Source organism: Wolffia australiana, chromosome 1, assembly GCF_029677425.1.
Source record: "Wolffia australiana isolate 7733 chromosome 1, ASM2967742v1".
Classification (NCBI taxonomy): Eukaryota; Viridiplantae; Streptophyta; class Magnoliopsida; order Alismatales; family Araceae; genus Wolffia; species Wolffia australiana.
The window spans coordinates 1,664,683-1,688,764 of record NC_135835.1 but is presented as its reverse complement, the minus strand read 5'-3'; the positions used below and the strand labels follow the sequence as shown (position 1 = coordinate 1,688,764).

General features: G+C 45.1%; 4 protein-coding genes across 7 annotated transcripts; 3 read left to right on the top strand and 1 right to left on the bottom strand.

The window, feature by feature from the left end:
* Nucleotides 1–293: 293 nt before the first annotated feature.
* On the top strand, nucleotides 294–1,211 carry LOC144700970 (Thioesterase superfamily protein). Its single transcript, XM_078572595.1, has 3 exons — nucleotides 294–526; nucleotides 662–802; nucleotides 879–1,211. Exons 1-3 carry the CDS (start codon nucleotides 332–334, stop codon nucleotides 1,020–1,022), a joined length of 480 nt encoding a protein of 159 aa, XP_078428721.1. The 5' UTR covers nucleotides 294–331; the 3' UTR covers nucleotides 1,023–1,211.
* Nucleotides 1,212–2,704: 1,493 nt separating this feature from the next.
* PRT6 (proteolysis 6) lies at nucleotides 2,705–13,021 on the top strand. Of its 2 annotated transcripts, XM_078572532.1 has the most exons (18): nucleotides 2,706–2,832; nucleotides 2,907–3,003; nucleotides 3,668–4,717; nucleotides 4,932–5,989; nucleotides 6,075–6,215; nucleotides 6,324–6,567; nucleotides 6,642–7,334; nucleotides 7,807–7,980; nucleotides 8,063–8,553; nucleotides 8,633–8,684; nucleotides 9,639–10,203; nucleotides 10,730–10,929; nucleotides 11,004–11,497; nucleotides 11,816–11,920; nucleotides 12,000–12,066; nucleotides 12,158–12,235; nucleotides 12,615–12,683; nucleotides 12,778–13,021. In XM_078572532.1, the coding sequence occupies exons 2-18, from the start codon at nucleotides 2,986–2,988 to the stop codon at nucleotides 12,847–12,849; spliced, it is 5,571 nt and encodes a 1,856-aa protein (XP_078428658.1). In that variant the 5' UTR covers nucleotides 2,706–2,832; nucleotides 2,907–2,985; the 3' UTR covers nucleotides 12,850–13,021. The 2 variants fall into 2 exon arrangements, with proteins under 2 accessions (XP_078428667.1, XP_078428658.1); XM_078572541.1 differs by lacking the exons at nucleotides 11,004–11,497; nucleotides 11,816–11,920; nucleotides 12,000–12,066; ... (1 more) ...; nucleotides 12,615–12,683; nucleotides 12,778–13,021 and having other exon boundaries at nucleotides 2,705–2,832; nucleotides 10,750–10,906.
* Nucleotides 12,874–15,594, bottom strand: LOC144700947 (glucan endo-1,3-beta-glucosidase-like). The gene is made up of 3 exons (XM_078572554.1): nucleotides 14,431–15,594; nucleotides 14,105–14,354; nucleotides 12,874–13,084 (listed from the first exon to the last, which is right to left on the bottom strand). Exons 1-3 carry the CDS (start codon nucleotides 15,565–15,567, stop codon nucleotides 13,050–13,052), a joined length of 1,422 nt encoding a protein of 473 aa, XP_078428680.1. The 5' UTR covers nucleotides 15,568–15,594; the 3' UTR covers nucleotides 12,874–13,049.
* A 57-nt stretch (nucleotides 15,595–15,651) lies between these two features.
* Nucleotides 15,652–19,398, top strand: LOC144700954 (target of rapamycin complex subunit LST8-like). 3 transcript variants are annotated; one of them, XM_078572575.1, is made up of 12 exons: nucleotides 15,652–15,824; nucleotides 17,076–17,347; nucleotides 17,440–17,561; nucleotides 17,683–17,784; nucleotides 17,890–18,002; nucleotides 18,096–18,165; nucleotides 18,242–18,319; nucleotides 18,373–18,489; nucleotides 18,570–18,664; nucleotides 18,746–18,825; nucleotides 18,934–18,993; nucleotides 19,074–19,398. In XM_078572575.1, exons 3-12 carry the CDS (start codon nucleotides 17,442–17,444, stop codon nucleotides 19,376–19,378), a joined length of 1,140 nt encoding a protein of 379 aa, XP_078428701.1. In that variant the 5' UTR covers nucleotides 15,652–15,824; nucleotides 17,076–17,347; nucleotides 17,440–17,441; the 3' UTR covers nucleotides 19,379–19,398. The 3 variants fall into 3 exon arrangements, with proteins under 3 accessions (XP_078428701.1, XP_078428692.1, XP_078428709.1); XM_078572566.1 differs by having other exon boundaries at nucleotides 17,428–17,561; XM_078572583.1 differs by having other exon boundaries at nucleotides 17,428–17,561; nucleotides 19,052–19,398.
* Nucleotides 19,399–24,082: the final 4,684 nt, after the last annotated feature.

The window sequence follows — 24,082 nt, the reverse complement described above, 5'->3', positions numbered from 1 at the left end:
GTCACCGTCACGTCCCTGTCACGACCACTTTGTCATCCGTCACCGTCACCGTCACAACCCCTAAAATTATCACCGTCACCGTAACGTCATCCGTCACGCGTCCGCCATGGTGACGCGTGACTTGATGGATGACGCGTGCCGATCCCTACCGTCCGGGGACGGGCGGAAGATTCTTCGTCCCGTCAATCGTCCGAAGTCCTAGTCTGATGATTTTTTCGTCCACGGACGACAGTACCGTCCCGTCAACGTCCTTGCACTATATTATTAAGAGTTCATCTTTGTAATGTGAGGTCCAAACTCCCATTTGCAGGGAGGTGGAGGGCGAGGGTAGATGGAGCAGAGAGTAAGAGATTTCTTGAGGGGGACGGAGGAGGCGGAGAAGCGGGTCGCCGCCCTCGCCGTCGAGCCTCAGCTGCCCGGCGTCTCCCCCAGCTTCTACGGGGCCGTCTGCACCCGAGATATTCGCGTCGATCTCGCCGAACCCGGCCTCATCCGCTGCTTCTTCCGCGTGACTCCGCTCTTCACGGTGATCTCTTCTCCGATCCATCCTCTCTGTCTTCCCTTCCTCAATTTTGAGCGAATTGACTCTCCGTAGAGGGAGATTTCTCGAATTCGCTCGTGATTCAAACTAGAATTTCTTTGTTTTTTCAATTTTGTTCAGGATGCCGAGGGCAACTTGTCTCGCGGAGCCATCGCGAATCTGGTCGATGAGCTCGGCGGGTACGCCCTTATGACCCTAGGTCATCACACCAAGGTCTCCGTCAACATCTCGATCGCGTACCTGTCGACTGCGAGGCTCGATGTGAGGAACAATTCCCCCAATCCGAACGAGAAAATAGATTAAACCATTTTTTTCCCCTTTCTGTGTTCTTGATCAGGACGAACTGGAGATCACCTCGCGCGTGCTGGGGCACAAGGGAGCGTATTCCGGTACAGCCGTCACTCTCATGAACAAGAGAACCAGGGAGATGGTCGCGGAGGGCCGCCATTCCCTCTTTGGCAAGCAATACAGCAACATCTAACTCGTCCAAGAACTGTCGAAGATGAAGAAGAAGAAGAAGAAGAAGAAAGAAAGAAAGAAAGAAACTCCTGTCCCTCTGTAACGTTCCTAACGGTAACGTAAAAAGGGGAAAAATAAATCCTATTTACGTGTGTATGTAAATGTGTTTACACATTTATGTCTTTATTATAATTTATACATTTAAATCGTATTTGTATCTGTATTGCTACATAAAGTTTGCTCCTGTATTACTTATAATCGTGACGACGATGACGTCGACAGATGGCATCAACATTATCTAAAATCTGTCGCCGTTCACGTCAACGTCGATGCCGTCGACGACTGTTGCTCGCTGTTTGATGATTTTCCCCCAAATTTCCATGATTGCCAGATGATTTTATACAAATTTCCATGTCACTAACAAAATTGACCAATAAAATACACTTTATAAACTTGTTGTCACTAGGGAACGGCACGACGGGGACGCGACGCCCGGATGTGATGGGACGGATGACGATCCTTGATGGACGGTGACGTGATGAAAGTCTCATCACGTCATCGTCCCGTCACATGTCTGAGGATTTCAGAAAAATCTGTCACGTTCGCGTCACTGTCATGGTTTGCGGCGTCCCCGTCATGTCCCTGTCACCGGACGGCATCACCGTCATGTGTGACGTAAAAAACAACCACGTGGAGGAGAGAGAATTGGAGGGCATATCTCCAATTATCTTTGGACGACGTCCTTTTTGGTGCACAAATTAATGCAGGGACTCTTCTTAAAAATGTCAAGAAATCGAGTTAGCGACACCACGCGGCGAGATCTCTGCCGTCGCAAAGCTTAAATCTAATGATTTTTAAGCTTTTTTGGTCAATTTTAAAAATCCATCACAGCCGTCATCTGTGACGGCCGTCCTGTCACGTCACTCGTCCGAGGCCTCCCATCACTGTCGTGTCACCGTCACACCCAGTTTGTCATTGTCACCGTCACGTCATCCATCACGTCATCCATCACGTTGCTGTCACCGTGACGTGCGACGTGACAGATGACGGCTGTCGTTCCCTAGTTGTCACCCATCAAGAGGATCACTTCATACATGGTATTGTCCGTCGTCATCGTCGTCATCATAGGCAGATACTGTTGACAGATGACTGATGGAGACGACTGCTGATCCCTACTCCCAATGTCGACTAGTTATTCGATTTTTTTTTTTGTTTGTTTGTGAATGTGCGAACGAACACGAACACAAAAATTGAGTCCATGCAAGGAACAAATTTTAAGCCTAGAGAGCGAAGTCGCAAAAGTGGCTTTCAGATGAATGGATGAGGAATCAACCTAGGATATCCAGGTGAGATCGAGCCGATCACAAAAAATATGAGGCTTCCGACTAATTTTTAAGGTTTTCCAATAAATTTTTGCAAATGGTGGTTCATTCTCAAACACAAACAGCTCTTTCTGGCTGTTCATTCTTGACAAACATCATTGTAAGGTTCTGGGATGGAAGGGACGGGACGGGACGGACCGGAATGACCGGCCTTCCGTCAACTGTCACCAGGATAATCGAGCGGAGTTTGATGACGGGACGGGACGGGACGTAACGGGTAAGAAAAACGCGGGAAAGAAAAACTACATTTTATTTAATTCGAAATAAGAAAGGTTTAATTTAAACTGAAATAGTGGAGATGTCGGGTCGGGTTAACGGGTCTTACCCTCTCCCGTATATGAAGAGTGAAAGACATTGATTCAGGAAGGGCGGCGAGAGCGGAGAGGGAGGGAGGCGACAATAGCGAAGATCGAACGAATTGATATGATATGATGGAGCAGCCGGAACAAGGTTAGGATTTTTGGTGTGAATTAGATTGGGGATTTGTTCTTGGCGGCGGATGAATTTACTCGTGGATCCTGCAGGAAATCTGTGGCAGAGTCGTCAGTAGTCATTTTCGCTATCCAGATTCGAGCTTTGGAGTGCTGGGCGGTATTCGATAGCATGGATTCCGATGAGATGGTGAGGCCGTCGATCGTGCTCTTCCATGGAGAGCGAATCAGTCAAGTCAAGATTAAAAAAATGAGATGAATTATCCACAGAGATGCTCGTCTTTTGCGGTTTTGGATAGTTTGGGGAGACAGGTCCATGGTGGATTTCGGTTTGATGCGCTTGCTTATCAAGTTGCTTTAGGGCGATTTAGAAATCTCCGAATGGGGAATTTCTCTTGCATCTTCCTCCGAAATATCTCCTCCTGGACGTTGCCCTGACCGCTTGCTACATTCAGGATAATTTTTAGAATCCATGTTTAGATGTTTTCTGGGATCATATTTTGTTTTTATTTGCGCTATTTTTTTTATCCTTGAAATCGATGTAGAGATATTGGCAATAGCAGATGGACGCTACTGTTAAAAGTATTCGGTCAGAGGATGTTAAAAATATTCTTGTTATGTGTTTGCAATTATGTTCTGCACTCATCGTCGTATTTTCCATTTTTTAAGGATCGGCCTATCACTTACTGACTGACATGTGCATCTTAGTCGCAGTTTATTTTGTATGGGCTGATAATCCTGCCATTGATCGCTATACAGCAATCGTGATCAATGATTTAGATGTTTGTGGGCGACCCTTTTTTCTTTCTATGACATCGTTGGTACAACATTGACAATTTTATTGACAATTGCAGAGGCGATCTCAGCCTGGTAACCTACCGGGTCATCTCTGTAGATTGCGACAGGATATAAGATACATGGTTAATACAAACTCAAAGCTCCTCCAAGATAATGTGTCGGCCATTCTTCCGTCTGTCCCAGATATCTTTGATAGTCGGCATTCCTTGTGCCATCTGTTCGACGAGAGTTCACATTGGTTGCAGTGGTTGATGTTTGGAGTTGAGCCAACATCTTTCTTGGCTGAGTTATCGCAAAAGTCGGCAGGTCAACGCCGGGTTTGCGGCGCTGTATGGGGCCGTGGGGACTTGGCTTACCGCTGCCGAACCTGTGAACATGACCCAACTTGCGCAATTTGTGTCCCCTGCTTCCAGAATGGAAACCACGAAGGTCATGACTACTCAATCATTTACACGGGCGGTGGGTGTTGTGATTGTGGGGATGTCACAGCTTGGAAGCCTGATGGATTCTGTTCAAATCACAAGGGTGCAGATCACATCCAGATTCTTCCAGAAGAAATTTCTGATTATGCAGGCCCTGTTCTCGATGCCTTACTTTTCTGTTGGAAGGAGAAACTACAGCTTACGAGTAACAATGGTGCTGACAATGAGACAAAAATGGAGAATTATACAAATGAGTTATCTTCTATGATAGTTAAGATGCTGCTTAAGTTTTGTGATTGCTGTGAGAGCCTGCTTAATTTTGTCTCTGCGAGGATTTTAGGTGTGGATGGGTTGTTGGAACTGCTTGTTAGTGCGGAGTTGTTTTTGACCGGGATGATTGTGGAGGAACTTCACGAGCTTCTGCTGAAACTAATCGGAGAGCCAATCTTCAAGCTAGAGTTTGCTAAAGCCTTCATCCGCTACTACCCTGTTCCTATAAACAAGGCTATGAGGGAGAATCAAAGTTCTACGCTTGATGACCTGCTATCGTCTTTCTCAGTCCAGATCTTCACGGTTCCTTCGCTGACTCTTAAACTTGTCTTAGAGGAAAATCTCTTGCGCGTTCTATTTGAATGTCTGTGGAACATTATCCAATCTTGTGCTGACGAAGAAGGTTTTATTGAGGTTGATTACTCTTACATTCATATTTCGTACATTGTATATTGGATAACATTTAGCTGAATCCTTACTCTTGTCTTAAAGTTGCTCCTTCATTAACTTCGTGTCATGAAGTTTCAGATTTATTGACTTCATGACATGAAGATGAATCATACTTTTTGTGATTTTTTACTTTCTAAGTTCAGTTTTAACCAATCTTTTTCTGGGTTCGATGTTGCAGGCTCATAAGTTGGCAAATATATTTAAATCGACAGTTCATGTAGTAGGAGAAATACGATATGTGATGAGTCATGATGAAGTTATTAAATACGTGGTCTGTGAGCGTCCTGATATCATTGACTACTGGTTTAGAATCTTAGGGATGCTACAGGGTGTCGACCCCCATAAAAGGATCACAGGTATTCTTCATGCCGATGGAAATCACCATGAAGCTTTGCAAACCCCGTTTATCTTGGGCCTTTCTCTTTGGAACATCCAAAAACACTTGGTTGGTGGCGCGTTCTCTGTGGATAAAGATGGAGAAAGTCAGAATAGTTCATCGTCTTCTTCAGCTTCGGATATTCAAATTGAAGATGACTCCGAGAGTCAGAGACGTGCAAAGATTGGTAGGGTATCAAGGGAGCGCACTGTTGTCGACTTGAGAAGCAAGACTGACGTGTCATCCGTTATTTTTCCCTGTGTGAAGGATCTAATCTTGAAGTGCATGAAATCCCTTGATGCTTTTTTAGTATCTGATGCGTGTAAACATAACTGGCTAGATTTCAGCGCTAGTTCCAACAGCAGTATTTCCAAGTTGAGATTTAAATTCTTTCGGACAAGGAAGCAAATGAGCAGCGCAAGAGCTCGTCAAAGCCAATCCCTTCTGATCTCTTCTCGAGGACCAAAGATGCAGCATTCCAGGTTCGATAACCAGTTCGCGGGCTCTGCAGATTCAGGTCTTGAGGCATTGTCTGTGCTAAGTATCACTGAATGGCCAGAAATACTTTTTGACGTTAGTCTACAGGAAATATCCTTTCACATTCCATTACATCGGTTTCTTGGTTTCTTATTGCACGAGGGCATGAAAAGATGCTATGGCAATGAATCTTCTGGCATTGGGAATTCGGATGACTACTTCATGCAGTTTTTGGGAACCTTCCATCCAATTGGCTTTTCATCATTTGTTATGGAGCATCCCTTACGTTTGAGGGTGTTCTGCGCTCAAGTACGTGCCGGCATGTGGCGTAGGAATATTGATGTGGGCGTGCTGCTGTCAGAGTTTTATCACGAGGTCCATTTGTAAGTCAACTACCACTCACTTATGTTTCATTTCCATGAGATGAGATGATATTTTTTTGGATTATTTAGGGTTCCATCTTTTCAGGTTTGATATAGGTGTTGAAGCCGACTTGTTCTTGTTGCAATGCTGCGCTGCATTGGCTCCTCCTGAAATGTTTGTGAAGAGGATTATGGAAAGATTCGATCTGTTAGATTACATTTGTCTAGATAGTGCAGAGGACAATGAGTAGGCATTTGATCCTCTTAATCTTATTTTTATTACTTCTAATCGTTATGTCCTGTATCATCAGGAACCCTATTGAACACTTATGTATGATATCTTATAAATTTTCAGGTACGAGCCTGTTCTTTTGCAGGAAATGTTTGCCCTTCTCATTCAGATAATAACACAGCGCCGATTTTGTGGCCTTTCAACAGCTGACAATCTTCGCCATGAGATTGTTCGCAAGCTAGCTACAGGTGATGCAACTCGAAGTCAAATAGTAGAAGCTCTGCCTCGGGATCTGTCTGAAGATCCTGTCATGCAGGAGGTTATTGACACAGTTGCTAGCTATTCAACCCCATCCGGGCTGGAGCAGGTTACCTTCTTAAACCTCTCTTAAACCACCATATTACATCCTCTCTCACACATATCTTTCTTTTTTTCTTCTAGGGGAGATATTCCCTTAAGAGTGCCTACTGGAAAGAACTAGACCTTTATGACCCTCGATGGCGGCCGAGAGATCTACAACTAGCCGAGGAAAGATTCTTCAGATTCTGCAAGTCATCTGCCCTATACAGCCAGTTACCAAGATGGACCCCTATTTTTAACCCACTTTTTCCACTCTCGAAAATTGCCACTTCAAAAGCAGTCCTTGTTATTATACGAGCAGTGCTATTTCATGCAGTCTTTACAAACCAGTCCTCGCGCCGTCCTCCAGATGTAGTACTTCTTAGGTCTTTGCACCTCCTCTCTCTGGCTCTAGATGTCTGTGAGAAATGCCACTTTGCGACAAGCCCTGAAGTTAAATCTTCTGATCTGTTGCCTATTCTAAGTTATGCCAATGAGAAAATTAAAGCGGAGAATCAAAGTTTGATTTCACTGCTTGTGTCACTGATGTGGAAACAAAAGGATGAGAGCAATCAAAATCCTGGAGATTCAAAGGCGTGTGGCATATCTTCCTTGATTGAAAGCTTACTAAAGAAGTTGGCGCAGCTTGATTCTGGTTGCATGGACGAGCTTCAACGGTTGGTGCCAGAAGTAGTCTGTGATAGGCGAGAAAAAGATTCAAAAAATACATTTCAAAGATCAGCCTCTGTTATCGACCGTAAAGCCAAAGCTCGAGAACGTCAAGCGGCTATCTTGGTCAGTCAGCAGCATCAACTTTGTTTATATTCTTTTGCCTTTTCATTTTCTTTGACTCTCTATTCATCGTGAATAATCGTCATCGTCATCCAAAACCTGTCATTGTCTCCGTCATGGCCTGAAGCTTGAGTAACAATGATAATTTCATCACTGTCATCCTGGTCGCAGACAAATGAAAATGGTGATGTTGACTGTCATCATCTTTCTTCATTTGAGTGAGGTTAATAGAGGGAGATATGTTCAGCATCATCCTACCTGTGGATGAGAGGCAATTATGATGTCATCATCCTCATCCTCATCCTTGGGAGGACAAATGATGGGGATGATGAAAACTGGTCAACACCGCCCTTGACGGTGTAGACTATCCAGAAGTAATCATCCTTTTAATTCTCGTTGTTTCAGTGTTTTTACCCGAAATATTCATCTGAGTATTTGGTTGATCATCACTTATTTTGATAAACTATGCGTGCAGGAGAAAATGAAGGCCCAGCAGTCCAAATTTATCGCTAGCCTGAAGCCATCAGAAAATGAATCTGAACGACAAGCATCCACCGAGGATCTTGCACATGAAGAGTCCACGCCAATCTGTTCCCTCTGCAGGGGGACAGATTCCAAAAGCCCTTTATGTTTTCTTGTGCATCTCCAGGTAAGCGATTTTTTCCACTTTATTATCTTCGCTCACCAAAGTTTGATCGGTTTTTTTAAACATCTCTTTGCATTTGACTCAGAAATCTCGGCTTGCAAGCTTTGTGGATAGAAGGCCTCCATCGTGGGATGGAAGTGATGGAATAAACAATGGAGAGGGGCATGTTGAACGAGGAAAGCCTAGAACAGGTTTAACGGTGGATTCTAGAGAGCATGCCCAGGATACTCCCGCTCGTCTACTTCAGTTGATCCGAGGAACAGCTCATGAATTTATGGATGATCTTCAAGCAACTGAAAATTTACTACCTGATGCTTCCAGTGATGCTGATTCAATTCTGAAATTAGAAGAGCAAATGTATTTGTCGGCTCTGATGGATTCTCAGGACATGGAAAGAGACATAGATTTCCTAAGAAACAGTGATGAATCTGAATTTCCTTTGTCGAGCTCACAATCTAAAGGGATAAAATTTCAAAGGTTTGGCCCAGTTGATTGCGATGGCGTTCACATCTCTTCCTGTGGGCATGCTGTACATCGGGAATGCCATGACCTTTATTTATCCTCCTTGAGACGAAGGTAACACGTTTCGAAGGATTGTTTGTGTTGCTAATTATATTACTTAGTAAAAGGTAAAAAATACTTTCTTCCATTGCAGGAATGACCGGAGGCACATGTTTGAAGGGGTGAACATAGTAGTCCCTGAAATGGTAAGATTTATTTTGAACGTTATGAATCTAAATCTTCATTGATTTAGTAACATTCAGGTTCAGATAGATTTAATGGACTTTTTAGTCTACGGTAGAACGTGACTTATTTCTCAATTGGATTACATGAATTTTCCGAAGAAGTGGCATCTTTAGGTGAAACCGGAGCTTCGTTGAATTTATAACAATTCGCAACATTCAGATTCAGATGAATTTAATTGACTTTGTAATCCAAAGTTAAGCTCCTTCCTCATCTGAATCTTATTTATCCATTTGATAACATGAACTTTCGGCTGAGTTTACTTCTTTAGATAAAACTGGATCTTCACTTTATTCGTAACTTTCAGACACAGATGAATTCAATTGACTTTGTAATATAAGTCAAGCTCATAACTTATCTGAACCTTATTTCTCCATTGGATAATGTGCACTTTCAGATAAATTGAATTCATAACATTAAGATTAAAATGAAATGAGTTAACTTTGTAATATAAAATCAAACCTGAACTTCATCTGGATCTTCTTTATCGGGAGGGTCTCCGATTTTGTGTGATCTACCTTATTTTTCTTCAAAAAATATCTTGATCTTCTTTATCCATTGGATCACATTAATTTTCAGATGTATTGACCGTGTTACATAAGGATTCAGATGAATTTAATTGACTTTCCAATGTAAAATTAAACTTGGAAGAAAGCTCTTTCTTACGATTCATTAGAATTCTCTTTATCCATAGGACAACATGAATCTCCAAATGAATTGGCTCCATTACAAATCGTTATCTACATATTCTGTTAGTTTTCCAAATTAATTCCGGAAGGACATAGTACAAAAATAGATGTGTGGCTCATAAAAAAATGTCTTTCTTATATCAAGGGTTCTGCCAAGTGAGATGCTTCCACAATTCATTTAAATGGTTCCTTCTCTCAGCTAATTTTGAATGCATGATTATTCATCAGGGCGAGCTTCTCTGTCCAGTATGCCGAAGGTTGGCCAACTCCATTCTACCATTACCTCAGCACAACTATCTTCTGTTTGCTTCGTCCAAAGCAGACACTGCGACCCCTCGACTTCTACGGGCCATTTCTCTTCTTAGTAGTGCAGTCAAAATGGTGACCAGAGTGATGGGTCCCATCTCGCAAGGGGGTTTGGATAAAACATCCGAGATTACCGTTGATCCTCTAGTTCGGAAATTAAGAGGAATGTATTACCCAAATGGGCATGACCGCCTTCTAGCAGCTTCCGGTGATCATCTAAGCTCCTCTTTAATTCTATGGGATACCCTCAGATACTCCCTGATAGCCACCGAAATCGCCTCACGAGGGAGAACTGCTGAAAAGCCTGACGACTCATTATCTGGTCTTCAAGCTTTGTATGGTGAACTTCAATCTTCAAATGGGTTCATACTTTCCTTGCTCCTTCAAGTTGCTCAAGCTTCCAGGAGCTTGAATCGGCGTCAGGCATTAGTCAGATTTTGTGGACTTGAACGTCTGAGAGCTTCCATCCTTCCTCATAGTCGGCAAGGTAAGATATTTGTAATTTTCTGGTTTGGGGTTACTGTAATCATCATCGTCCACTGCTTGAGTTATGATGATGATATCATCACTGTCCTCATCTGCACGAGTTTAACAGGGGTAGAATGACGATTGGCGATGACAAATGATGGGGACAACGATGGCTCGTTTTCATCTCGTCATTGTTATCATCTTCTTGATAGTAATAGAACTAACATGTTCACTGTGGACTTAAGCTCCTGCAAGGTTCCATCACTCCTCGTAGTTGGCAATGTACCCTAAAATACTTGTACTTTCAAATTCCTGATGCCGTAGCATCGTCATCCTCAGCCTGAGGAATGATGACTATTTCATCATTGCCATCTGAGTGAGGTTAACATAGGGAGGGTGACGAGAGGCAATGATGAGACAAAATCAGCCCTGCATTCCTGTCATGGACGAATGATGGGGTCGATGACAGCTCATTCTCGTCTCGTCATTATCATCATCTTCTTTATTGTAATGGAACTAACAAGTTTACTGACTCGGTTGACCAGGTTTTCCTTCTGCAATACAGCAGGGGGAAGAAGCTTTACATGAGATCAAGTTCCTGAAGCAGTCAGCTGATCCGATCCTTGCTCATGACCCCTTCTCTTCCTTGTTATGGGCTCTGTTCTGTCTCCCGCAGCCGTTTGCCTTCTCCTCTGATTGTTTCACTGCCTTAGTCCACCTCTTCTACGCTATTTGTGTGATCCAGGTGCTTTAAATCCTAACCCACTGCTAATTAAAGGGGTTTATTTTCCTTAATCGTGTTGTTCTCTCTAAGTGCAGGCAATTATAACATGCCACAACAAACAAGAAGATTTTACCATCCCAGGAGACTCGTGTCTGAGTGTGGGAGGATCTGAGCTGACAAGAAGATTCTTCGTTTCTAGATACTTTGATGTATCTTTGGACCACAAAGAGATGGTCCGTCGTCTGACTTTCCCCTATCTCCGGCGGTGTGCATTGCTGGAAAAGATGTTGACTTTTTCAGCGCCAACTGCGCCCTGCTACAACAAGTCTACTCTGCTGGCAGATGATGTGGACGCTCGGTACGCCATCTCCGCTGAGCTTGAAGAAATTGCTGAGCTGGAGAGCAGCTTCCAGATCCCTCCATTAGAAGTGCTTCTCCAAGACCCAGTCATCCAGTCACTGGGCCGTCAATGGCTGAGCCATTTCTCGGATGTCGGTGCCAAAGACGTCGAGTACGTGCTCTACTCTAGTCCAGCAGTACCATTCAGATTGATGCAGCTTCCCCGGCTTTACGAAGATCTCTTGCAGAGGTTTGTCCAAGTAAAACCCTTTCAAAATATAATTTCATTCCTGGAGGTTTTTAACTTATTATTTCCTCACAGAGAGACAGAGAATGAAGCGAGAGTAGAAGGAAAGCAGAAAAAACACATTCATTCATCCATCATTCGCGAAAGATTACATTTAAATAGCGGCTTTTACAACGACCAATTAACGGCTAGTTTAAGTTACTTACCCGTTATTGGGCTTACCCGATACGGATAGATGACCCGATCGAGTAATGGGATAAGTGGCCCAATACAGGACTATACGCATGACGTTTTACATATATTCGAAAATTTCCTATCCAGATACGTCAAACAACGATGCCGGGAGTGCGATGCTGTTCTGGAGAGTCCTGCTCTGTGTTTACTATGCGGCCGACTTTGCTCGGCAGGGGCAAAACAATGCTGCCGGTGTGCACACAACTTTAGTAAAATTTTCTAAAAATATTATTTTTTTGGTGACGTGATATAATTTTCTTTTTTTTATCAGGGCCAGTAAATGGCAGAATCATGCGGCTGGCTGTGGTGCTGGAATAGGTGTTTTCCTACTGATCTTGGTTAGTGTTGTTGGATTCATCCATCTTTATGCCTCTAAATATATTTTGTATATGTGAACTTCATTCTTTCCATTATTTCCATTCTTTCCAGAAAACCACTATCATACTGCAAAGATCTTCTAGGCTGGCGTCTTGGCCTTCTCTCTATCTTGATGCCTTTGGTGAGGAGGTAAGAGTCTAATTTCCAACCAGATATATATCATCTCTCTCTCTCTTCCTCTCTCTGTCTTTCTCTCTATAGCATACTGCTCATGCTATCCATATCTCTTGACTCGTGGATATATCTCATCTCTTTCTCTTCCTCTCTCTCTCTCTCTGGCATGCTGCTCATGTTATCTATCTCTCTTGTGGATACATCTCTTCTCTCTATTCCTCTCTCTCCTTCTGGCATACTGCTCATGTTATTTATCTATCTTGTGGATATATATATCTCTCTTCCTCTGGTATACTGCTCATGTTATTTATCTCTCTTCTGGATATATCTCATCTCTTTATTCCTCTCTCCCTCTGGCATACTGCTCAAGTTATCTATCTCTCTTGTTTCGCAGGATCATGGCATGCACAGAGGAAGGCCGCTATACCTTAGCGACGAGCGCTTCTCTGCTCTCTCGTACTTGGTGCGCCCATCTCTCTCTCTCTCTCTATACATGTATCTCATCTCTCTCTCTCCATGCCATGATCTTCGTTGACTTTCTACCTGATCTTCGGCAGGTGGCGACTCATGGGTTCGATCGCAGCTCTGCTGTTCTTCGGTTCACGACCATAAACCACATCTTCGAATGAGATCGTGAGTTGAATAACAAGAAATATTGTCAAATGTTTCAGTAATTATCATCGAATCGGGCAGCAACGATACAAGAGGGAGGTCGGCTTAAGGCGGATTGGGAACTTTGATGTAAATATTTGTTCACCCATGTTCAATAAAGAGATAAATTAAGCCTACAAAATAACAAAATTTTAATACGCGTCGACTGAGGGAAGAACTACGGCCACGACGGGTACTTGCATGCTCCATAGCCTGGGAGAAGTCAAACGCACGCGTCGGTCAGAAGTAATTAATAAGAGAGAGATAGTGGGGGGACAACATGCAAAAAACGACAGGAGAGATTTGCGTGTTGGGATATGAGAGAGAAAACATTCATCGTTGTATGTGAGGAGAGTGAGAGAGAGAATCCGCATCCATAGCTTTGAGAGAGAGATAAAGAGAGGGAGATAGGGTCTGCATAATTGGGTCTAAGGGAAAAGTAAGAGATAACGAGAGAAAAAGTAAGGTAAAAAGTAAGAGATAGCATGCTTGGGTCTGAGAGAAATAATGGGAGATAAGAGAGCCTGCATAGTTGGGGTCTGAGAAAGACAGAGAGAGATGGATAGGGTGCATACTTGAGGTTGGAGAGAGAGATGGATAAAGGGAGACCACATACATGGGTCTGAGAGAGGGATGGATAAAGAGAGACTGCGTACGTGGGTCTCTGAGAGAGAGAGATGGATAAAAGGTGACTGCATACATGGGTCTGAGAGAGAGACGGATTATGGGAGACTGCATACTTGGGTCAGAGAGAGAGAGATGGATAAAGAGAGACTGCATACTTGGGTGTGAGAGAGAAATGGATAAAGAGAGACTACATACTCGGGTCTGAGACAGAAAAAGATAGAGATGGATAAAGAGAGCCTACATATTAGGGTCTGACAGACTGATAAAGATTGGATACACGTTCAGACTGATATTAGGTTCAGACTTTAGAGAGAAAGAGAGAGAGAGAAAAAGAGAGCATACACGTTAGGTCTGATAGAGACCGATAAATATTGGATACTTAGGTACAGAGAGAGAGAGAGAGAGAGAGAGGACCTACATATTGCGGTCTGAGAGAGACTGATAAAGAATGGATATTTGGAATCAGAGAGAGAGATAGACGTACTTGGGTTCAGAGAGAGATAGACGTACTTGGGTTCAGAGAGAGAGAGAGACGGACTTGGGTTCAGAGAGAGAGAGAGACGTAATTGGGTTCACAGAGAGAGAGAGAGAGCGAGATAGACGTACTTGGGTCAGAGAGGGTGATCAAGCCGGTCTTGCCAAAGTCGCAGTTAAAGTCGTGGCGGCCAGCCGCCTGGAAATACGCATTCATGACGAACGCCGCGTGCGACCGCACCGAATTGGGCTCAAAGCACGCTCCTCCCGGCTGTATCGGCCGACAATCCACCCCCCCACTACACACATAATCGATATTCCCCTGCAAAGCCGCCGCCCCCGCTCCCTCCTTCGCCACACACCACCTCCTCCTCCCTCCCACCTGCACAAAAAACCCCCATTTGAGCTCAATTCCATCGAACCCAAGCCATGGAAAAGCCAAAAACAGAGCAATTTACCGTCGTCTTCAAGAGGCCGACGTCGTACACAGGAGACAAGTCCACCGCGAAGAGCCCGAAGAAGCGCTCCGCCGGCGGCCCCGGCTTCTGGTTCTCGTTGAACAGCGAGAAGATGAAGGTCTGGAACCTCCTCCCCGGCATCAATGGCGTCCCCTTCCCAGAACTGACGAGCCGGATAACGTTGCCGTTGTACGCGGCGGCGCTCTCCACCGAGACCCCCGGCTGGCGCGCGGCGCCGCCGCCCGACGGCCACCCCGTCTCCCCCACCGCGATCTCCACGTCCCCGTAGCCGAGCCTCTTCATCGCCGAGAAAACCGCGTCCATCTGCGCCGAGAACATGTTCGTGTAATTGATCCCCGTCGCCGCGTCGTAGATCCCCGCGTTCGGCTTGAACAGCGCGTAGTCGAGCGTCCTCGCCGTGTACCCAAAGTACGGGTACGGATTCACCATGAACGGCGTCTTCGTCTCGCGGTGGAACTGCAGCATCGGGGCGAAGATCGCGCGGTCGTAGCCGCGGCGGAATCGCCCCGTCGACGGCGGCTCGGACGCGGCCAGAATCCCCAAAGAGTGCGGGGTGGTGACCTTGATCTTGCTCATCCCGGCTCGAGCTAGGGCTCCGTGGAGGGATCGCATCGCCGGGACGAGATGCGCGATCAGGTTCTTGTCGGAGGTGGCGACGACCTCGTTGCCGACGGCGATCAGGGAGATGTTGGTGGCCGGGTAGAAGGGGGAAATGTGAGCGGCGATCCAGTCTCGGGCGGCGAGGGGTTTTGCGAGGGCGGGGATGTCGCCGGAGGGGACGGTGACGACGACGGCAATGCCGGTCCCGGCGAAGGCGCGGATGAACTCTGGATTGGCGTCGAAGAGCTTCACGCCATCGATGGCGGTGCGATCTCTGAGAAACGAAGCCACCTGCGAAGGAGGAGGGAGGTTATCGGCGATGGCGCCGTAGTTCACGCCGATCGCGAAGCTCTCGCCGGGCAATTGCAGAAGAAGGAAGACGACGAGCAAAGCCACCGCCACCGCCACCGCCATAGCTGAACTCCAAATCGCGAAATCGGCAAATGCCACCTGAAGCCACTTGCCCCCTTTATATAGGCCCCCGAGTTTGACCGTTGACGGCGCCAACGGATACATGAAAAATACGGAAAAACACTAAATATACCCCGGAAAATATATTTTTTATATTGTAAATGTTATTTCGCACGTGCGATAACTGAATTCTGACAGGGTGAGACGTGGGGTTCTCTCTCTGTTGCTCGCTGAGATCTATTTTCGGGGGTTTGCTGAAAATGGGAGGGGAATTTGAATGGCGGGCTTCTCTCCCGCGATCTCGGCGTTCGGTTTCCGGCGAGATTCGATGCAGGCGGGGAATGAGTTCGTCGCCGATGCAGGTTTTTTGTTGTTGAATTTTTTGGATTGTTGTTTGATGCGGTGCGAGATCGAGAGATTTGATTCCTGAGATGTAAACTGTGCTTACCGGTGTATGATTGAGAGATTCTGAGTGGTGAGACGTAGACTGTGCTTACCTTTGGATGATTTAGAGATTTGAAATGTGAGATGTAGACTCTGCTTACCGGTGTATGATTGAGAGATTCTGAGTGTTGAGACGTAGACTGTGCTTACCTGTGGATGATTGAGAGATTTGAAATGTGAGATGTAGACTGTGCTTACCGGTGGATGATTTAGAGATTTTAATCATGAGATATAGACTGTGCTTACCGGTGTATGATTGAGAGATTTTGAGTCGTGAGACGTAGACTGTGCTTACCTGTGGATGATTGCGAGATTTGAGACGTGAGATGTAGACTGTGCTTACCAGTGGATGATTCAGAGATTTGAATCCTGAGACGTAGACTGTGCTTACCTGTGGATGATTTAGAGATTTTGAATCGTGAGATGTAGACTGTGCTTACCTGTGGACGATTGAGAGATTTGAGACGTGAGATGTAGACTGTTCTTGCCAGTGGATGATTCAGAGATTTGAATACTGAGATGTGGACTGTGCTTACCGGTGTATGATTGAGGTTGAAATTGTTGTACTTTTCTGCGGGTGTGGTCGTTGGCATGTTTCCTTATTTTAAAAGTCAAGTAAAGCCCTGGTAAGAAGAACGCAAAATGCCTATGTTTCTAAAATCCTTAAAGGCAAGTTCTTACAGTAGAGGTCAGGTAAGTCTTAATTACAGCGAGGATTTTGATTTCTAAAGATTGAATGATTCTTAGGGTAAAGAGTTTCTCTGCTTTGATGGGTTATCGAGGTCTTTTTCTAAAGAAAAAATGGCGAAAGGGCTCGGGCGAGTACAACCCTACATCAGGGGCTCGTAACCGAGCTTTTTATTAAGAAAAAATCAAAGATTTTGATTCGTGAGACGTAGACTGTGCCCACCTGTGGATGATTGAGAGATTTGAGTCGTGAGATGTGGACTGCGCTTACCTGTGAATGATTGAGAGATTTGATTCCTTTTTTTTTTTGAAGAAAAAAGAGATTTGATTCCTGAGATATAGACTGTGCTTACCGGTGGATGATTGAGAGATTTGAGTCCTGAGATGTAGACTGTGCTCACCGGTGGATGATTGAGAGATTTTGAGTCATAAGACGAGATTGTTCTTAACTGTGGATGAAATGAATTCGTTTATTGCTGTAGGGGAAGGAAGGCCGCCCCTGGTATTGCCTGCTTTAACTCTTCGTCCGACTGTCAGGAGGCCATTGGTCACCGGATTACGATCTTTTTGGGATGATTTGAAGAGCTTTGGCGTCACTCTTTATTCGTTGATGCTTAAGTGTTCGTAATTTTCGCCTTGCTTTTCGTCTTCTTCGTAGACGTCTGTCAACCCAGACAAGACAGTTTTTATAAGCGCCGGTACGAACTCCACGATGCGTTGCGACCCTCGAGCTCGCCTGTTGCTGATTACCGAGGTTTTAATTCCTGCGATTCTTGTTGTTTTTGCTGTTGGTGCTGAATCTCTTTAGGATTGTGATTCATTATTTGTTCAAAGTTTGGTCGGCAGGAATGATCTTCGACATGACCCAACCTTCGGCAGTTCTTGTGACTGCGGCTTACGATCATGTCATAAGATTTTGGGAGGTCAGCAGCGGTCGCTGCTATCGCTCCTTTCAGCACCTGGAATCGGTGAGTTAATCGAATTTTACTTCTATTTCACACGGCATTATGTAATTTTCATTTCCAAAATTAGAGAATTTCCTCTGGAATATGTTGGTATTCAATTGCGGCTGAACATTTTCTTTTGCAGAACATTAACAGACTCGAAATTAGCCCGGATAGACAGTACCTCGCTGTTGCTGGAAATCCCCATATTCGCCTCTTTGATGTAAACTCGAGCAGGGCGGACCCGGTATTTTCTTAAGTGTTTAAATATTTTCATTAGTTAACTGTAGGTAATGTCGAAAATGTAAAAAATATCTAAAATCTTACGGTTCATCTTTTTTTACTATACTAGTTGATCAGCTTCGAGTCCCACACTGATAATGTCATGGCTGTTGGGTTTGAATCCCGAGGAAACTGGATGTTTTCGGGTTCTGAAGATGGCACTGTCAAAATCTGGGATCTGAGGTACGGGAGATTACATTTGACGATGATCTTGTACTATATGTAAGCTTTTGAAACTTAATTCTAAGAATAAATATTTATTATTGTTGTACCCAGAATTCCTGGCTGCCAGAAGGAATACGAAAGCCGTGCAGCGGTTAACACCGCTGTTTTGCATCCGAACGAGGTCAATTTTAAACTCCGTCTACTGCCCAAATTAAATTTATCTGTCAAAAAAATATATTGATTATCTTAAATTCCAGAAGGAAATAATCTCAGGCGATCAAAATGGAAATATACGCGTCTGGGATCTGACTGCCAACTGCTGCAGCTGCGAACTGGTCAGTATTTTCATTAACATGTTAACAAAAATCAACTCTCTAATGCTGTGCAGGTTCCTGAGGTTGACACGGCGATTAGATCTTTGTCAGTTATGTGGGACGGAAGTTTAATTGTCGCCGCAAATAATAGCGGAATTTGTTATGTCTGGAGGCTCATAAAAGGAAATCAGGTCTTAAGTCATTCCATGATTATTCTTTTATTTCATCCCTAATAATTTTTCTAGTAACGTCGAGAATAAATACCCTGCAGATGATGAGCTCCTTTGAACCGCTTCACAAGCTGCAGGCGCATGACGGATACATCCTAAAGTGTCTTCTCTCCCCTGAGCTATGTGATCCTCAAAGGTGCGAATTTCATCTTGGAGAATACAAGTTTTGTTTAAATTTGATGCATTAATGATTGTTCATTGGCTGGAATCCTTTCAGATATCTGGCAACTGCATCCGCTGATTCCACCGTCAAATTATGGAACGTGGATGATTTTTCACTAGAGAGAACTTTAGTGGGTAAGCATGTTAAGTTAATAATTTTATATTTAATATAAAACAAAATAATTTTATATTTAATATAAAACAAATATATCTCCTCTCTAATCTCTATGCTTGTATGTTCAGGCCATCAACGGTGGGTATGGGACTGTGCATTTTCCTCGGATGGGTCAACTATTACTACCGGTATATATTTTTTATGCATTTTTATTTTATTTTATGTGCTAACTTATTTAGCATCCAGTGTCCTCGGATTCAACTGCCAGACTCTGGAGAACTGAAACGGGAGAACTTATCAAGATGTTTCAAGGGCAGAAGCCCACCATCTGCTGTGCTCTCTGGGATTAAAATTGGGCTTTTCCTATTATTGGGCTTTTCTTGTCCGCAGCGGCCCACTATCCCACAGGTCAGTCTAGGTCAGTCGATGACAACATGGCACAGAACTAGGGTTTGCCATTTTTACCGAAATTCGGTAAACCAAACTGAACGGATACCGTCGGTTCGGGAATACCGGGTTTACCGAAGGTTTGGTATCGGGTTCTTTTTTAAGAGAAAACTGGACCAAAAATAGAGTGGAAATTTTTTTTTCAATGTTTTTAGTGAGATTTGAACCTGGGTTAAACTGTTGAATATACAAAAAATACAAAAGCAAAAAATACATAAATACGAAAATAAAATAGATAAATATCATATACAGAAAATTTGTAAATGACATAAAGACACGTATGACATATATATAATATAGAAATATGAAATAACATAAATACACAAAAAACATAAATACAAAAATAACATAGATATGAAAAGAACACAAATATACAAATACACAAAATATAAATAAAAAATACACAGGACACAAATATGTTAATATTCACATACATAAGTACACAATAATGTAAACACCTAGATATGTAATTGTGTAAATACTTAAATATTTGAATATGTAAATCTATGACTATGTAAATGGGTAAATCTATGACAACGTAAATACATAAATTCAAATATAAATATATAAAAATGTGCGTAAATGCAGTTTGCCTTTGATTCTTTATGTGGTCCAATTGTTTATTAAACTCTTTTAATTAGTATTTTTACCTTAATTTTGACTTTGATTTTTAAACTTTCAATCTGACTTTTTTCAGAGACACGTGACCGAACATATAGGTTTAGCGACCTGAATCCGAACACTGACCGAACCGAGCCCATATCGAAGTTTAAGTATAGGTATAGGTATTGACCAAGCTGATACCGAGATTGAAACCGTCATTCCCTACACGGAACATTGAATTCGTCCTAGGACGAAATGAGCCCGCCTCAGGTCCCCGGACGACGAACAGAACGATGCATACATCCACGCCATCAATGCTCACTGTTAACCCAGCCTCTATGAGTCTTCCATTTTAGCTGTTTTTTCATGGGTTCTTTTGACCCAGAACGATGCATACGTCCACTGCTTGCGCCATCGTTCGTGCCGCCATCGCCGCTGCCCACGCCGCCACCGTGCTGCCGCTCGCGCTGCCGCGCCTTGCGCTGCCCGCGCCGCTCGACTGCGCCGCGCCCTGCGCTGCCCCGAGCTGCGCCCAGTGCTTCCGCCGCCTCTTGCGCCCTCCGCCGCTCTGTGCAGCGCTCGACACTGCCCAAGCCCTGTGTCACGCCCACTGCTGCCCCCGTCCACACTGCTCGTGCTGCGCCGCGCCCTGCACTGTCGCACGCCGCCTATGCCCGCGCCCGGCGCTGCACCAGTGTCGCTCGTGCCCCGCAGCATTGTCCACGCATTTGCACCGTGCCTCCTCGCTCCCCCGCCTCCTCCACTCCTGCGCCACGACTCCTGAGCCACGTCAATGCTGCCAGTCGAGCGATGTCATGGCCGTCTCCGACACAGCTCCACCGACTCTGCCCCATCGGTCCCTGCATCGACAAGTACCACAATTCTGGGACGATGACATCACAGAGGTACCTCGCTCCCCTCACCTGCTAGTTAAATTATCTTTTGTCTTAAATCTTTTGATTGCACTCCACCGTGCTCGGGTTAGAATATGTGAGATGATAAATGGACACGAGAGAACCTACCGAGTGTTTTCCCTAGGTATGGGCCAAACCCGTTTGTTACATGAGAGCACCCACGGACTCAGTCCATCCGGCACCGTAGACACCGTCGCTGCTCTGACGAGGGTCAAGAGGTCACCGTTACCATCATCGGTCGCCCGCCCTGGGGCCCGGAGCTTGGCGAACCCCACGAGTCGGGGACTGCACGTACATCCGTTTAGGACTTTTCACATCACGTAGTCGCATCTCTGTAGATCCATACCCGACAGTCATCATCTTCGACGACGTTCGCTATCATCTCAATATTTGAGCATCGCCTCAACACCCGACCGGACGAGGTCCAGCCACAAACCGGTATCCGAGCATCAACTCGGTACCCTCGGGATGACGTCACCGACGTTGTCCTGCATCAGGGTACCTTAGTAGAGTACAAGAATCATGCTTCCTAATAGAAAGTTGGTCTATGGACAAGAACAATTGGACCTCCCCAAATAGGGTTGACAACAATTTTTCTCCTGATTTTTTATGTTCGTTGTTTAAGAATAGATCTAAGTAAATTTATATATTTGAAAATGTGGAAACAATTTTACTTTTCTAATAATTTTGAGTGAATCTAGGTTTATTGCAGGAAGAACTGAGTCAAAATTTCAAATATTTATAAACTAATGAAAAAGTGAGAGAAAATGGGAAGATCCTGTGATGCATTTCTTCTCAAATACAGCTTATCTTCAATCTCCATCATGAAATACAAGAAAATCCTACCACTAGGGTACCCAAGTATACTCTCCCATCAATAATTTCTATAAGACCGGACATCATTCTTCCCCTCTCTTGATTCCTATATTTCATGTTTTTCCATTTCTCTTTCTTCATTTCTACCAGATGGTTCACCTCATTATTGATTCTAGAAATATCATCAGGGTTAATATATTTTGCTTCGATACCTGCGGTATCAATTTCAATATGTTATTCGTAATCATTAGTTTCATCCCCAAATTCCACAAAATTTTTGTCAATTGATTCTTATACTCACCTATCACACTTTTTATTTATATTGTACAATATCTGCCATCTTTCATTGTAAAAAGGATCTATAAACTCTTAGAAAATTTATGAATTTTTGATGTAACACAACGGATGCCGGGATTGAACGGCTCGTGTTACGCATAGGGAGGGCGATGACAGTCATGTCATTTACTGGAGATGACTAATGTGGACGTAATGCAAGTGATGATGCAATGATAAAATAATTGAGAAGTATAAATCCGGGGTTGACATACACCAATGACCACTAGGCTACGGTAAGTGCAACCTGGGAATACCAATACGCTCCCAATGACCAAGACGACAGGTTGAGGGTGGATGATAGAAATCTATTCCCACTTGTGTGAGCACCGTCAAAGCGCCAACCAAGATTGTATGGATAGAAACATATTCCCTCTAACGTATTCCTATCTATCACTAACCTTACCCCGGCGGTGGAGACACGCTCAGGAGGCACTGAGAGAAATAATATAACATCGAGAAGGATTTTATGAGTGTACCAGTAGCAACAGACGAGGCGATGGCTGGTTTGGCAACAACGGACGGCGAGCCGCAAGTAGGTGCGATGGTGGCGTAGGTAGATAAAATAACGCGAGGACGAAGCGGTAGTGGGGCAATGCGGCGACAAGGCGATGCGAAAGCAAGGTAGCATCGGAGCATCGGAGTGGCGGTGGTCGATCGAGGGCAACCAAGGGCGGCAAGGGGCAGCCGTAGGTGACGCTAGGCGGCCGTGGGGTGGCCAAAGGTAGCTTGGAGAGACTCAAGGCAGTCGAGGACGACGGGGGGGGAGAGGGGGAGCGAGGGCGACCGAGGCAGCCGAGGGCTCCCGAGGAGTGGTCAAGGGACAACCTAGGAGGGGGCGGCCGGAAGACGGTCCTGGAGGAAGCGGCCTCAACGTGGCTGCGGGGCGGTGGCTTTCGGGAGGGCCGCTGCGGGGGCAGCGTGATGGCGCACGTTATCGTGACCCGTCGAAGGAATCATCCGAGCCGCCGCCGCTGTTGTCGACAACCCAGGTGAATCAAGCTCGTTTTATCGTATGTTGGTTTCCCTAGTCTTCGTTAGTTGCATTTCGTGTTTTTCGTCGTCATGTGGGAGGGGGTCCTTAGTCATTTTGGACTCCCCTCCCTTGTTCCCCTTTTTTCTTTTTGTGTCTGTTTTCCCCATTATTTTTGTAACTGGGGCCTATTATATACGGGCCGCCTTAGTGGACTTCATCCTCCCCTTAAAGGGCCCATTAGGGGCCCAATAATTCCCTTATTTAAGGGAAGAGTGGGCGCCCTAATGAACTCAGACCCGGAAGAATTTGAGTAAGTTTTTTTTTCCATTCTATCTTGGTCTCACCCCTCTCGATCAGAAAGAAAAGAGGGAAGAGGGGAGGGAGGAGAAGGAAGAGAAGAAGGAGAATGAACCAGGGAAGAAGACGGGAGACACCTCTCAGTTCGGGTGCCCCCCCTTCTGGACGCCTCCAATTTTTGGAAGGGTCCAATATCTATGCGCGAAAACGTTCCCGATCTCTGTCCCTGCCGTCTCGCCACAAGAGAATTTGCTAGGTGGTCAACGAGGTACGTGGGGTGTGGGTCATTGCTTCAGGCCATCGACGGGTGACGTCTCAATTCTCCCGTCCCTTGGCGTGTCGCTCCTCGAACGGGATCTTGTCCATCTCGTGACCGGTGGATCCCAACCAGCCAACTGGACTGGGAAGTTGCCCAATGCCTAGATTCGGTGTCGAGCCTTCCCCTTGGCAGTGAATCCCGCATCATTGACTCGCCCAATCGTGCTTCGTCCCACGCTCACCATCAGACATTGATCGCGGTGATGGGTGATGCCCAACAATCGACGGGAAGGTTGTGATCCCGGTTGAACTGATTGACTTGCATAGCACCTCATGATTGATCTCGACACTGTCATCTTGGTCAAGAACCCTCTGTGGCAGCATACCTCCGCCTGACGCCGCCTCGCAGAAGCAGATATACCCTGGCCGAGAGCCTCTTCACCGTGTTGGTCACGTAGATCGCGTTCGTATACTGTACGCGTGCCATCCGCTCAGTCAGCCAACGGCACGCCAGTCGCTGCTCGCTTCACTAGTCTGACTCCGCCCGCGCCAATCCACCATAGGATCGCGCCTAGGACTCTACTGTATGCTTGAGCTAGCTCGCCACGGCTCTTCCTTGCTCCCTCTCCTCCG